We start from the raw sequence: 15633 nt of genomic DNA, 5'->3' as shown, positions 1-15633 counted from the left end.
GTGCAGTGGTAGCTCAGCCTTACGAAGTCATGAAAGGAGACATACTGGCGATAAGCCATTTCATTGTAGTCACTGTGATTACAAATGCAGTCAGAAAACACATCTTGTAGTTCACCAAAGAATACATACCGGAGAGAAACCGTACACATGTAGTTATTGTGACTACAAGTGCAGTCAGAGTCAAACCTTACGAAGACATGAAAAGGCACATACTGGCTAGAAGCCATTTAGCCATTGCAACAAATGCAGTCAGAAATCAAATTTAAAAAGTGACTAGACGAAGCGTACTACAGCGAAGCCATAACAATGTGACAGTGGCGAAGTGTCGCCAGACTGTAGACTTGCGCAATCACGAAAATTACATTCAGAAGTGAAGCGGTATAAATGTAGTCTTTAGTAGAGATGCCACGAATATTCGGCAACTATTCGGTATTCGGCCAGCGTATTCGGCCTATTCGGCCACTTTGCTCACGCTTCAATTGCAGAATTCTTATACGTTTTTCCAGTAATTTATAGGTATAGGGCCCAATCGCTTAACAAAAAATAGAACAAAATCGACGATCTCCTTTGCAGGAAGAATGCATATGTCGGAGGCTCCGGGCCTTTGACCTTCGCATTCAGACACTTGTACTATTAATTGTTGTGTTTGAACACTAACCTCCCGCAACTCGGCCGGCCGTGCGTTTCAAAAAGCTATTGGGGGATGCTTCGCGCCTTCGGCCCTACGCGTAGCTCGGCCTTCGGCCTTCGCAAAAGCTGTCCACACCGAGTTTCACGTAAACCATTACGGCTGTGTCCCTAAAACAGTCCAACCGCGTTTTTTTTTTAAGTCCGACTCACGCTTGACTCTAGATTTCTAATAGGTTTTTCTGTCGTCTAGAGGTAAAGAACTATTATGTGTATTTTTTTCATAATTTTAGACCCAGTAGTATCGGAGTTAAATAATATATTTGAGATCCTCAAAATAAGCCCTTTCATTTAATATGTAACACGATATGGTTTGCAAAACTTTGTTTTTTAATTTTCTCATAATCCCCCTAAAAGAGTCCCTGCTTAAAATATGCTTAAAATTCGTTTGTTTTTATTACATGTCCGTCTTTGGGTCACAGACTTCTATATGTGTACCAAATTTCAACTTAATTGGTCCAGTAGTTTTGGAGCAAATAGGCTGTGACAGACGGACAGATGGACAGACAGACGCACGAGTGATCCTGTAAGGGTTCCGTTTTTTCCTTTTGAGTTACGGAACTCTAAAAATTACACAAAAAATAACCTAAAACTAGGTACATATTAATTATTATAATTATATTCTTGGAAAGTAGTTAAATAAGAAGGCACGTTTTTGAGCATTTGTTGATTACAAAATATTTTATTTTTGTCATGGGTCTGATTTGCTTGACTCTAACTAAATTCATTAATTCTGTTCAACATAAAGCAAACTTAGCAAACGTTGTGCTTTGTTGGTGAACAGTTTTCATAATAATTGTGACTCAAACGGTTGGCATGTCATGCCGAATAATCGGTCGCCGAATATTCGGTATTCGGCCTAGAGAGGGGCCGAATATTCGGTATTCGGCCAAATTCACTATTCGGGGCATCTCTTTAGTAGAAAAAAATACTTATGTACTTAGTCTCCAGACCAGAGAATACACACTGATCAGAAGCGCTATGAATATACCTACAGCAAGTACGCAAGTCGACATGAGAACGCGTTACAAATTCACCTAAAAACACAGCATTTCTTTTAAAAACCCGAGTGTAGTTCAAAGATAGTGAGAAGTGTGATCCGCTAGTTACCGGTGGAGCATGTGTCGGGTGTTAGACCGGGAGACAGTGACACATTTTATTGGGTCATTTGTACCAGTATGGCGGTTCGTCAGGGGTCTAAGTACGTAATGAAGGAAATAAAAATGATGGTCATAGCGCTGGTACCGGCGGCCAAATCGCGTGGGGGTTAGTCGAACGTGTCGAACACACCAGAGGATACCCACTGGAGAGAAACCTTTTTATCAGTGTAGTTACTGCGATTACCAATGTCGTAAAAAGCAATATCACCTAAGAAAACACACTGGCGAGAAACCTTACACATGTAAGTACTGTGATTACAAATTCAGTCAGAAACCAAGCTTAAAAAAACACCTGATGATACATAGTGGGGCGAAGCCATTTAAGTGTAGCGAGTGCGACTACAGCTGCAGGTTGAAACAATACTTACTAACACACCAGAGGATACACACTGGTGAGAAGCTGTACACGTGTAGTCATTGCGACTACAAGAGCAGACAAAGATCAGCCTTACGAATTCACGAAACGACACATACCGGCGTGAAGCGTTTTCAGTGTAGACAGTGTAATCACAAATTTAGTCTGAAATCACTTTTTATTTTATTTTATTTTTTCATAAGACACAGTACATAGGTGTTACATTGAAATAGGACTGTCAAACTGCAAAACAGTTTGATGGCAGTTAGTAAAGCTCTTGATATACATGTTTGTGTCGGTTAAATATTTATAAACATGCTGTATTATTTTAACTTAAAAACTAAGCATGCAAATTTATATCTAGTTATTTTATTATAGGCCTTCAGGGCCAGCAAAGACGGGTCCACTTTTATATGTTTCCATAATAAGTTGACCCCTCTCTACTGTTCCTGTGGGCAAATATCCATTAAATATTTCTTAACACTTGTTCTAAAGGTATGTGGGCTTATCTCTTTAGCAAATAGTTTTTCTGGAAGTGCATTAAATATTTTAGGTACCAAATATTGAAATGTCCGCTCTCCATAGTAATTAAGGGGAGTAAATTTTTCTAAGAATAATTTAGGTTTTCTTCTTGTCACTTTATCTTTATTCTGTGTTTTACATGGAAATGACTTTGTACTATAATTATGAGATGCTACAAATAACTTAAATTTTTCATTCACTGGTAGAATATTACACAATCTAAACAGCTGATCATAATCTTTGTTACAAGCTTTTTTCTGTTTAGTATTAACTAATAATTTTAAATACCGAATCTGTAGCTTTCTAATCATATCTAGTTGTGTTTTAAATGTACGACCATATGCTATTAATCCATAATATATGTGTGATTCCACTAGGGCAAAGTAAAGTGTTCGCATGGTTTTACGATGTACATATTTTTTAAGTTGTTGGAAAGTTACGTAAATATATCTCAATTTGTTAGATAATGCTTGTATTTGTAATTTCCAGTTAAATGTCCTGTCTATTATTAACCCTAAATATTTATATGATTCAACAAACTCAATTATGTTACAGTTACAGTTGTCTTTTAGTTTATGTAAGCAGTCGTACGTATGTGTGCCCTATAATCTTATAGTGTTTACATTTTTTCTGATAATGAGTAGACGATATGTGCATAGCTTTTGTTTTAGACATATTTATAATGATAACGTTGTCATGTGACCATTTTATTATGTTTTCTAAATCCGATTGTATGCACTGTTCTATTTTTTGCTGATCTTTGTCTGCGTAAAATATACACACCACCACACCACATCACAATTGCGAGGACAGGTGCAGGCGAAACGAAGACTTGCATAGGCATCAGAAGAGATGCCATTAAGTGGAATATGACCAGTGGGGAGACAGTCCTGACTTCGGGCAAACTCGGCTCCGTTCGGCTCACCGTAGCTCCGAGCAATTTTCAGGATAGGCACCAGTTGACGGCCCTTTGCGTGCTCGTGCTTATAACATATAAGATAATGGCTTGAATTTTGACAACCCTAAGTTGCCGAAAGGGATAGTGCCATACATTAAAAGGGATATCATGATTCGTCCTTGAATCGCTGTCAAACTTCGGTTTTGTAGGAAGTTTCCTGTCTGTACGGTAGTACTATTATTTATTCTGTGATATGACATCGTTCAAATGCCCGCCTCGGCTTTTAACGGTTGCACGGATCCGGAGTCGACTGCTAAGGGACACCACGACGTCTGCCGTAAAATGCGCGCAACGTTTGCACTAACAAACACTCATTTTGCTAATAAAGTTTTATCGGGTCTCTATTGTTTCCCATAAAGTTTTAAGACGTAATGTATTGTTTTCGTTAGTCATAATTTGTTTTACCTCAGAAACGCGTAACTTTTCAGGATTGCTATAAAACAAAACTTACCTAACATCTATAGGATAACCTTAAAATCCTGAATAGTTAACGGTTTCAGAATTAAGACTAATGATTATATTATGACAAACAGTACATTATGACTTTCAATAATTATGTCCAACAAAGGGACCCCAGTTTATCATTTGAACGTGCTGTTCAATCGTGTAACTTGCCTGATAGTGATTTGGCATAAGTAACTGTCACCAAAACAAAATGGCCGCCTAGGCCGCCAAAATCTGCCAACAATTGAAAAGCCCTTTAGTAAAACACCTAAGAACAACGCATTCCAGTGAAAAACCCAAAGTAATTTCGCCAGTTTTCGGATACCTATATGATCCGCTAGTGTACCGATCTCTTGCACGCGCGTGCACGATGTGTTCCCGGTGTCGTGCCGGCGTGTGTCGCGCAGGACGTGCGAGTGGCGAGAGGCTGCTCGCTAGCCGAGAACGCCTGGAACAGACAATACTGTGCTTTTTTGTAGTATAAGTCTACATCATATTTTATCATTGTCTTGTTTATGGTCGTTCTTGGGCACTCATGTCAATTACTTACTTGGTATAAAGTCTCGGTTTCTGTACAGTCAGCAGCAGAAGTCGCTATACACTCCAGGTGCTCAAAGAGAGGTAAACGTTTAAACTGTCAAAAAGTTGTTGACTGTCATGGTAGTATTTACTTGTGAGCGCTCAACGTGTCACAAATATGTTAACAGTCGCTATTCATTAATTTCTACACTTACAACAAGTCATTGATACCTTAGCTGTCAAAAAACCAATGGTATCTAAGCGGCCAACGTGTCAAATATATCTGAACAATATGGAAAAATAGACTTTAAAGCATACAAGTATGGTCGAATATTGAATGAAAGATAGCCATGCTAATTTCAGGTAAAGCGTTTTGACAATCATCGAAAGCAGTACAGTCTTGTCATCACATACATCTATCTCACGTTTTGCCCTTCAACCATTTGACAGGAGCCTCTCGGTCAACTTACTGCAAACTATTTCTTTTAACAGAATCGTCAAGACGAATGACACATAGCAAAATCTAACTGAAGCCGAATTTAGAGCCAATTGTCAAGGCACGTTGTGGTCTCAGTAACAGGCGTTTGCTTTTCAAAGTAGAGACCGCGGGTTCAAATCTCAGTCGTACGCACCTAGAGATTACAGCTTTTTATTTCTTTTGGGTTTCATTTTTATTATTAATTTGTGTCTTCAGGTTTTATATTAATTTCGCATTAGTTTATATAATTTTTGAAGATATGTCAGATGTAGCGTAATATGTACGACTTTCTATCAGGACTTTGTAGGTTGGAACCCGCAGTAAGCGTTACTTAGATTAGTTACTCCTGTGCGGAATGCCATTTGATATTTACCTACTGCTAGGTTGGATACAATTATTTTCTCCTTCGTTCTTTGATCGATTCGGGGCATCGTATTTTAGTAGGTACTACACAGGTTGGCCCATTTAGATCGGTCAGTATGGGAAAATCTAAAACTATAAGACATACACCGATCTCTTCTTAGGAACCATGTCATCGATTTTAGTAACAAGAAAAACTGCATTCATTCATTTAAAAAAAATGTATGTAAAATGTATTGAAAATAAAAACCGGGCAAGTGCGAGTCGGACTCGCGCACGAAGGGTTCCGTACCATAATGCAAAAAAGGCAAAAAAAAAACGGTCACCCATCCAAGTACTGACTGACCCCGCCCGACGTTGCTTAACTTCGGTCAAAAATCACGTTGGTTGTATGGGAGCCCCAGTTAAATCTTTATTTTATTCTGTTTTTAGTATTTGTTGTTATAGCGGCAACAGAAATACATCATCTGTGAAAATTTAAGACTAAAAACCCTAAAAATCTTCGAAAACTTACTAAATGAAATTAAAGGACATGAAAACAATGCATTTTATTAATTTTAGACATCATGTTTCATAGTAACATTTATTGCTTAAGACCTACACAATCGATATCTAAATAGAAATAGTCTTAGTTTTATTTTTCAAAACGTTCGGGGTTTGATTCCCGAGCTGAGTACACATTTTTTTTTAATGTACCTATGAATGCAGTGTTTCGTGTTACTTAAATCGATGACATGATTCCTAAGAAAAGATCGGTGTATATCTTATAGTATCAGATTTTCCGATACTGGCCGATCTAAATGGGCCAACCTGTGGCCACCCTGTATAGTATGTTTTAGTACAATAAGCGGGCTAAATAAATATATTAACATAGGTATATATAATATGCTCTACGGTTTGGAAGAACAGCCGCATATGACAGTTAAAATAAAAAAAACCGATCGTTCTCGTAGAACCTACTTATTTATTGTCTAAGTTTGACACTTAACGATAAAATACTTCTTTAAGAAAGGAGGTCTCAATTCGTAGTGCTACGGTATTTATTTAAAAGTAAAACAGATAAAATGTTGATGCTTAGTTACCATTGAAATAACAACTGCTTAGCAACTGGTGGCACCCTGGCTGCTGACGTGCGTGATTGGCAGTGCGTGTAGGTATTAATGACTGCAGCTTGAATTTGAGTGCTTAGTTACCACTGACGTTTTAACCGTTATTGTCATTGTTATTAAATAAGGGTGTATGTGTTAAAGAAAAACTCAGAAGTTAAGGTATATGTGACGAACTGAAAGCCTACGTGAAAATGACAACTTAGATGTCCTTATTTTTGTGACGATTGAAGTGTATATGTTTTCTTGGACACCTTGCCCGCTCAGGTATATCTGCTGCTGACTGTACTCGATAGTATAAACCATTACGTGATATATTCCATTTAGGCGACGGGCCTAAGGTACTTCAGACGGTGCAGGTCCTAGTGACATACCTTATGGATATATTCTCGTAGAGACTTGCGGCTCGACATATAGGAGTTGTCCATGGATCGGCGTATGCGTAATAATTTTAAGAGATTTTAAAGGTTGCCTTATAGTTGACTACAATTTGTGTTTTAGTATATAAGTTAGTTTATAGGTAATTGTAATGTGACTTGAGATGTATTTTGATATGAATAAATAAAATTTTGTGTTATAATATAAAATAAATATTATGTTATTTCATTGTATTTATGGCCATATCCCACTAGCGATTTGCAAGCGAGTTGAAAGCGAGGCGAGTGCGCCGCTAGCGCGCAACTATTTCGCCGCGAGCGCGCAACGGTTTTCAGTGAATCAGTATCTTAGTTAGCAGCGAATACTCTAAGCTTTTACTATGGGAAACACGAAAAAAAAAATTACTCTCCCATACAAAATATCTCCAACAGCAAGCCAAAATGTATGGGATAGTCAATTTTTTTTTCGCGATTTCGGGGTTGCACCCATAACAGTGGCGGCGGGTCCATAAAAGCCGATTCCCACCGGATTGCCCGTTTTTGGACGTTTGAGCAGAGTTGCAAAGGAAATTATGTAAGCCAAATTAGGCCCGGCTTGCCTATGGATATGTTTGACGCGCCGCCACTGACCCATAGTAAAAGTTGCTCAGTATGACCTATGACCTAACTCACCCCGTAAATCGCTGCAGGTGACTAAAATTAACATCCTGTGTAAGTTGTCGCGTCGCAGTACTTGTGTCTGCTCTCTGGCGCCGTTCGACGACGACAACATGTCGCCGACGTGACAGCCCGGGACGGTCGATAGAGAGGGTGCAATGCGACACCGAATGTGTAGGAATGGTAAGGAAAAGAAGTAAAATGGAGTAAATAATATTATATATTTGATTTGCGCATCCAACTCAATAATCAATACTTACTTACTGCAGTGGCGTAACGACCCGAAGTGGATCTTGGCCTCCGACACCAAATACCGCCATGCTACTCTGTCCAGTTGACGGCGCCCAGTTCGCGGCGAAAGCTGGCGGGATACGGGATAGGGATATAATTAGTTTATTTTTGGATTTCATACAACGTTGAAAATTTTCAAAGTGGTTGAGCACCCCCTTGTAGTTGAGATAAAGTTACAAAACTTGGTGAACATTATCAGCATAATAAGTGTAACCAAATAAGGGGGTGCCGCTTCTTCTAGCTAGAGTTGGAATTTTTCCCATACAAACGTGAACCACCCTAAAGCAGGCCTATGGAACTCTCCGCGCGAGTTCGGATTTATACCTAAGAATCTGCTCCCGTTCACGGTAGAAAAGCAAGCCAGTTGGTTGTCACACGCGCTCACGTACGCACGTCACCGCGCGCCGCACTGTCAATTTTTACGATAGTTACAAGCTACGTAGTAGTACGTATGAGAAAGCCTTCGATTCGGTGGAAACATGGGCGGTGCTTGAGTCTCTTCAGCGATGCCATATTGACTATCGGTACATCGAAGTGTTGAAGTGTTTGTATAGTAACGCCACCATGTCGGTCCGAGTACAGGAGCAGAGTACGAGGGCGATTCCATTGCGAAGAGGCGTAAGGCAGGGAGACGATATCTCTCCGAAACTGTTTACTGCCGTAATGGAAGACGCCTTCAAGCTCCTGGAATGGGAAGGACTTGGCATCAACATCAACGGCGAATACATCACTCACCTTCGGTTTGCCGACGATATCGTAGTCATGGCAAAGTCGATGGAGGAACTCAGCATGATGCTCGATGACCTCAACCGAGTTTCACAACGGGTGGGCTTGAAAATGAACATGGACAAGACGAAACTTATGTCAAATGCCAATGTTGTGCCCATCCCAGTCTCTGTTGGGAACTCGGTACTCGAAGTTGTTGACTCGTACATCTACCTAGGACAAGTAGTCCAATTAGGTAGGTCCAACTTCGAGAAAGAGGTCAACCGCCGAATCCAACTCGGTTGGGCAGCGTTCGGGAAACTACGTAATGTCTTTTCGTCCGACATACCTCAGTGCCTCAAGACGAAAGTCTTTAATCAATGTGTGTTACCAGTGATGACTTACGGCTCCGAAACGTGGTCTTTCACTATCGGCCTCATCTCAAAACTCAAAGTCGCTCAACGAGCTATGGAGAGGGCTATGCTCGGAGTTTCTCTACGTGATCGCATCAGAAATGAGGAGATCCGTAGACGAACTAAAGTCACCGACATAGCCCACCGGATTAGCAAGCTGAAGTGGCAATGGGCAGGCCACATTGCACGCAGAGAAGATGGCCGATGGGGTCGAAAAGTGCTCGAGTGGAGACCACGGACTAGCAAGCGCAGCGTAGGACGTCCACCCACAAGATGGACAGACGATCTTGTTAAGGTCGCCGGAAGACGCTGGATGCGGGTCGCTTCCAACCGGCACGTATGGAGGTCCAAGGGGGAGGCCTATGTTCAGCAGTGGACGTCTTATGGCTGAGATGATGATGATGATGATGATGACGTAGTAGGTACCAACCTACTGTTGAATTTCTTTAATTAAACATGCAATGTTTATTATGTATGACAAATGTTATAGTTTTAGATATCTATCTATTTGAAATAGGTAGCAAATTTTTAATTTATTTTGGTAAATGTTTATTTTAACGACAGTAAGTTAACTTTACACCGGAAAGTGCCTACTCATTTTTGCTCTGGTTAACTTTTATAATTAACTACCTTATTCATGGGGTTTCTATTATTTTTCTTTATTGTGTAACATTAATCTCTATCTGGTTTTAAATTACACGAGGTTTTAAAACTAATTCTTGCTGGAATTATTAGGCGGTTTATAAAACTTTACTGCAGGTACATAAGACCTTTTAAAATGACTATTTCGCAAACACTATAATTTAAGATTTAGCTTTCCTTTTATTTCACTCCGCTGTTTAAGTATTAGGTATTTATTTATCATTTCTAAGCGTCAGCAACCCTAGCGTTGTGCCGGTGCGCGCGGTGCGGGGAGCAGCACGTTGAAGTTCACTCCATTGTATTTTTGTGTAGGTATCAAAACGGTAGGTATTTGCGTTTTGTTTGAGAGATAAGTATCTGTTCGTAAGAACTATTATATAATCTGTGCCTAAAGTACGTAAGAAGGACGGCCTGTATGCATTAGTAAGACATTTTTACCTTGTTGCCACAAATGGATTTATTTACAAAAAATATATTTTATGCAATAGTATATGCTGCATTAAATAACAAAAAATTGAGGTTGTCACTATCTCACAAGTAATTAAAAAAAGATTAAAATATTAAAAATTATATTTTTAAGCCTTTATAAACAAATCACGATCCAAATTTTTTTTTGAAAATGAACTACCATTAGGTGCATGTAACATACAAATTTCAAAACAATAGAACCACTAGAAGGGGAGGCCTATATGTTCAGCAGTGGACGTCTTATGAGATGATGATGATGATGATGATGATGAGAACCACTAGTTTAGCTACAAAAAAATAAAAACGTCTACGCCTCTGCTAGTCTGTGGCCATGAGTAAGGCCATTCATAATAATAATATAAAAAAAACCTTTTTGAAAAAAAAAATTCGTTTGCCAAACCAAGGGGATTCTAGGCTTGAAATTTGGGAAAATGATATCTTATAATAAGACAAATAAACGCGCCTAAGAAAGGTATACATTTCAGCCAGGGGCAGTTTCACTATGGGATTGCGGCTAGACCCTTTATCATTTTTTATCTAAAATAACCATAATCGATTATCGGTTATGTTTCGGGCATAACTGTAACCGAAACCGGTTATGAAGTTTAGCCGATTATTTCATTCTAGTTACAGTTTGCGGGTCTACACTAAGATATTTTTCCACATAAGGTATTTTTAAGACGTGTTTAAATCGACTCGTGTTTGCAGTGATTACATTAGTACACGGGAGCGCGCGTGAGCTGTAGGGGGCAGCACGGGATTAACTTTCCGATTTAGTTCAAAAGGCAGCATACCCTCCAACGCTTCCCTACAAGGCTTCTCTTCCGCGTGTATGATCTGGTGTCTTCACAGGCGCTGTTTCAGGCTGCACTAGTACTCGCTATTGATACGTCTATAGGCTTCGTCCCTGTATGCGTCTTCTGGTGTCTTACTAGGGTTGATTTATAACGGCATTTGTAATCGCAGTGGCTACATTTAATTGTCTTCCCCCCAGTATGTTTCATCTGGTGTTCTTTGAAGCGTGATTTATGACTGCATTTGTAATCACAGTGCCTACATTGAAATGGCTTCTCCCCAGTATGTTTCCTCAGGTGAATCTTTAAGTTTGATTTGAAACTACATTTATAATCGCAGTGGCTACATTGAAATGGCTTCACCCCAGAGTGTTTCATCAGGTGAATCTTTAAGTTTGATTTTAAACTACATTTATAATCGCAGTGGGTACATTTAAATGGCTTCGCCCCAGTATGTTTCATCAGGTGATTCTTTAAGTTTGGTTTGAAACTACATTTATAATCGCAGTGGCTACATTGAAATGGTTTCACCCCAGTGTGTGTCATCAGGTGATTCTTTAAGTCTGTTTTCCGAATGAATTTGTAATCACAGTGGCTACATTGAAATGGCTTCTCCCCAGTATGTATCATCAGGTGTTTCTTTAAGTTGTATTTGAAACTACATTTATAATCACAGTAACTACATTGAAATGGCTTCACCCCAGTGTGTATCATCAGGTGATTCTTTAAGTCTGATTTCCGATTGCATTTGCAATCACAGTAGTTACATTGAAATGGCTTCTCCCCAGTATGTATCACCAGGTGATTCGTTAAGTTTGATTTCAAACTACATTTATAATCGCAGTGGCTACATTGAAATGGCTTCTCCCCAGTATGTATCATCAGGTGATTCTTTAAGAGTGATTTGAAATTACATTTATAATCGCAGTGGATACATTGAAATGGCTTCTCCCCAGTATGTATCATCAGGTGATTCTTTAAGAGTGATTTGAAATTACATTTATAATCGCAGTGGCTACATTGAAATGGCTTTTCCCCAGTATGTATCATAAGGTGATTCTTTAAGTTGTATTTGAAACTACATTTATAATCACAGTAACTACATTGAAATGGTTTCACCCCAGTGTGTATCACGAGGTGATTCTTTAAGTCTGATTTCCGACTACATTTGTAATCACAGTGGCCACATTGAAATGGCTTCTCCCCAGTGTGTATCATTAGGTGATTCTTTAAGTCTGATTTCCGACTAAATTTGTAATCACAGTGACTACATTTAAATGGCTTCTCCTCCCCAGTGTGTATCATCAGGTGATTCTTTAAGTGTGATTTGCGTCTGAATTTGTAATCACAGTGACTACATTTAAATGGCTTCTCCCCAGTGTGTATCATCAGGTGATTATTTAAGTGTGATTTGAGTCTGAATTTGTAATCACAGTGGCTACATTGAAATGGCTTTTCCCCAGTGTGTATCATCAGGTGCTTCTTGAAGTCTGATTTAAAACTACATTTGTAATCACATTCTGTACACCTAAAAGGCTTGTCTCGAGTGTGTATCGCTTGGTGTTTGTGTAATTCACTTTCCAACAGGGTAGTGTAACTACAGTGACCACAATTAAAAACGTTGTCCCCAGAGTGACTCTTTAAATGAGTCTGTAAACTTGTCTTGGAACTAGTTGTATACTCACATTCATCACACATAAAATTTGTACACTCATGTTCGCTTTTTTCGTGCTTTAACACAAGCGATTCAGTTTGAAATGTAGAACTACAAAAATCACGTGTAGCTTTTTTTAACCCGGGCGACAAATGCGTTTCTTGTATGTGTTTTCTTAAAGTAGACTTGTTTCTGAAATTCTTGCCACAATGTCCGCAATCGTATGATTTATCTCCACTGTGAACGGCCGTGTCGCCACTGAGGCGCTCGAGCACCACAAAACAATCCATCGCGAGCTGTTCCCTGGCGCGGGCGGCGCTGCCCTCCGAACACACTGGAACAAATTAAAACAATTTAAACTAATTCTATAGCGAGTCATTTAGAAGCAGTTTTCGTTAACCTCGTGCTGCCCAATGTACATTAGGATGTACACTTAGTGTCGATGGAATGTCAACCTTAATTAAAATCAAAGTAGGTAGTATTTCATGTCTTGTAATATTTCCGAACAAATGAAATTCAACCTAATTTAAAATACAACAAGATTCTAACTTCCTTGGCTATAATTTTGGCGGCACGAGGCTGCGTCAAAATGCTGGAACAATTTGCCGCCATCAGTATTATTATTGTGTGTCTTTTCCATATCTGGGGACCATGGGGTCCCGGACCTTTGAGAGGCGTACGTGGGGCCGAAGCCAACAGCGCAGAGGACCTTTAAGACAATTTAATCTAAAAGCAAGGGATACACGTGGCGGATACCATCCCCAAGTGCACAATGTGATACATCCGGAGATGGTCCCCGCCAGGTACAAAGACTATTGCAATGCAGCACTTTTGTGCTGCGTTGGGATCTGAGGTCATAGGTGTGGCTTGTATCGTACTATGTGCAGTAGTATCGTAGTGTCGCAGTACTCACCCGACACGCAGTCCTCGTCACTCGCCGCGTCGGACACCTCCGACTTGACTGCCCGCTCCTCAACTACAACAACAACTCTACTTCATGCCGTGTCTTACATTACAGTACAGTTGTATATAACATTAATTAAAGACTCGCATTTGCGAGTGTGAATTGCCACGATAGAGTTTGGTACATTTAGTCAAAATGCTTGAGTCAATCAAAAGCACTTATTGTACATGTATAAGTGTATTTGTCCCGTGTCTTATATTTACCTGTGACTCATAAAAGACATGTCAGGCTCGTATATAATGACACACTTTGCACAATTGCAATAAAATATACTAATTCGTGAGTTCCTGTAATATTGGGCCAGCGATATTGTGATGTTAGAATAAATTTTCAGCACAAGAGAAGAAAAACATCAAATATAAAACAGTATGAGTCTAATAAATTGCTTCATCGACGCGACCGCTACAGACGCACAGACAGCCATAAACAATATCTGAACAACAAATTGAAGTCTGACATCCACTTAGTGTAGTTACTTGTATATGAAGCAGGTACTCACGCGACAGCGGGTCATCCTCGTCGCTCGCCCCGTCTCCGGCCGCCGTGTGGAAGTCGCCTAGAGTAACCAACACTAGATTAAGCCATGTACCGAGTACTTACGGAGATCAAGTTAACAGTGTAAATGCGAGAAACATTTTTTGTAATAAATAAATAAGACAGAAACATAGTACAATGACTATCTTATAATCATTTATTTTAGAATATTTATTGTTCATTTTTAGTAATTCACAAAAATCTTACAGAAAAGCCTAAAAAGTCCAATATTGTTATTTTTATACAGATATTTTTTAAGTTTAAAGTCATAATGTATTGTTTGTCATATTATCATTGGTCCTAAACCTGAAACTGTGATTTTTTCAGGATTTTCATAAAAATTTCATTATCCTATAGATAGGTCAGGTTAAAGCAAACAAAGTATGACTAACGAAAATGCGGACAAACAATACATTATGGCTTAAAACTTTATGGGAAACAATAGAGACCTTAGCCAACTGCTACCTAGTAACACTTTCTAAATCTGTCATTAAAACTAAGCACTCACACAACATATCATCAACTGCCCCATCTTCATCTAGCGCCTCCGGCTTGACCGGGGGCTCTTCACCTGAAGCAAACATACAAGTTTATAAGCAACAGACTAGTTTACGCACAAGCTATTCTAGTCTAGTAGGTACATATTAAAACTATTACCCGTTATTCATAACTGTGAATCTTACATTATCCACTACCATTATAGAGGAGCAGGTACTCACACGACACAGGCTCCTCACTGGTCCCGTCTCCATCCTGCATTCCTGACTCGACTGCGGGTTCCTCTAGAGCAAACAAACCACGTCATCTACCAGTTTGTTCTGTTCAAACAGCCATTTTCATTGAGCCAAATAGCAGCTCCATCAGGCAAGCTATTGGGCAGTCCACCCCCCCCCCCCCCCCCCCCTAGCAGGAGTGCGTATGATGTGACTAGACTTGTGTCAGTCATTTTATTTTAATTTTATTTTATTTATTTGGGGCATCAACAGCAATACAAAAAGTACATGATACATAGCACAGTGAGCAAAAAACAAAGCCAATAACAGATGTCCACAATAATACAGTTAATATACAATAACTAAGTGGAAACAACTCAAAAAAAATGTTAAGAAAAAAGAAGGGAGAAAAAAAAATACATTTCACAAAGTAGGTGCATGGGCTTGCGTAACGTGTGTGTGTGTTTACGTGCACGTATTTGTGTTCGTGTGTGTGTATTTGTCTGTGATAGTGTGTGGTGTGAGACGACTACGATGTATTTATTATAATTTACTTATTTATTTAGTTATATTTTGTCAAATTTGTCATGAACGAAGTGTAACATAAATGTTACGTAACCTAGGTTAATCGTATGTAATTATTTCTGCGTTCATTAATATAAGTTACATTATTTTATAAGTATGATATTTTAACACTTACCTAACATTTACTTGTTACCTACACTAATCTAGGGATTAAAGTAATAACGTGTAGTCTAATTCTAATCTCAACTTGTTATTTGCGCGACTGACTGTACTCGCCGCGCGAATCAGTACTTGGGCTACCGACCGG

General features: G+C 39.2%; 2 protein-coding genes across 2 annotated transcripts in view; both read right to left on the bottom strand.

Annotated features, from left to right (window-relative positions):
• The window catches only part of LOC134674171 (oocyte zinc finger protein XlCOF6-like), a 298501-nt gene that overhangs the window by 240229 nt on the left and 42639 nt on the right, over positions 1-15633 (bottom strand). The window lies entirely within an intron of this gene.
• Positions 10846-12764, bottom strand: LOC134673967 (gastrula zinc finger protein XlCGF57.1-like). The gene has a single exon (XM_063532011.1). It carries the CDS (start codon positions 12632-12634, stop codon positions 11003-11005), a length of 1632 nt encoding a protein of 543 aa, XP_063388081.1. The 5' UTR covers positions 12635-12764; the 3' UTR covers positions 10846-11002.

The sequence above is a fragment of the Cydia fagiglandana genome, chromosome 19 (assembly GCF_963556715.1).
Source record: "Cydia fagiglandana chromosome 19, ilCydFagi1.1, whole genome shotgun sequence".
In the NCBI taxonomy this organism is placed as follows: Eukaryota; Metazoa; Arthropoda; class Insecta; order Lepidoptera; family Tortricidae; genus Cydia; species Cydia fagiglandana.
This window is presented reverse-complemented; position numbering and strand designations above follow the sequence as displayed.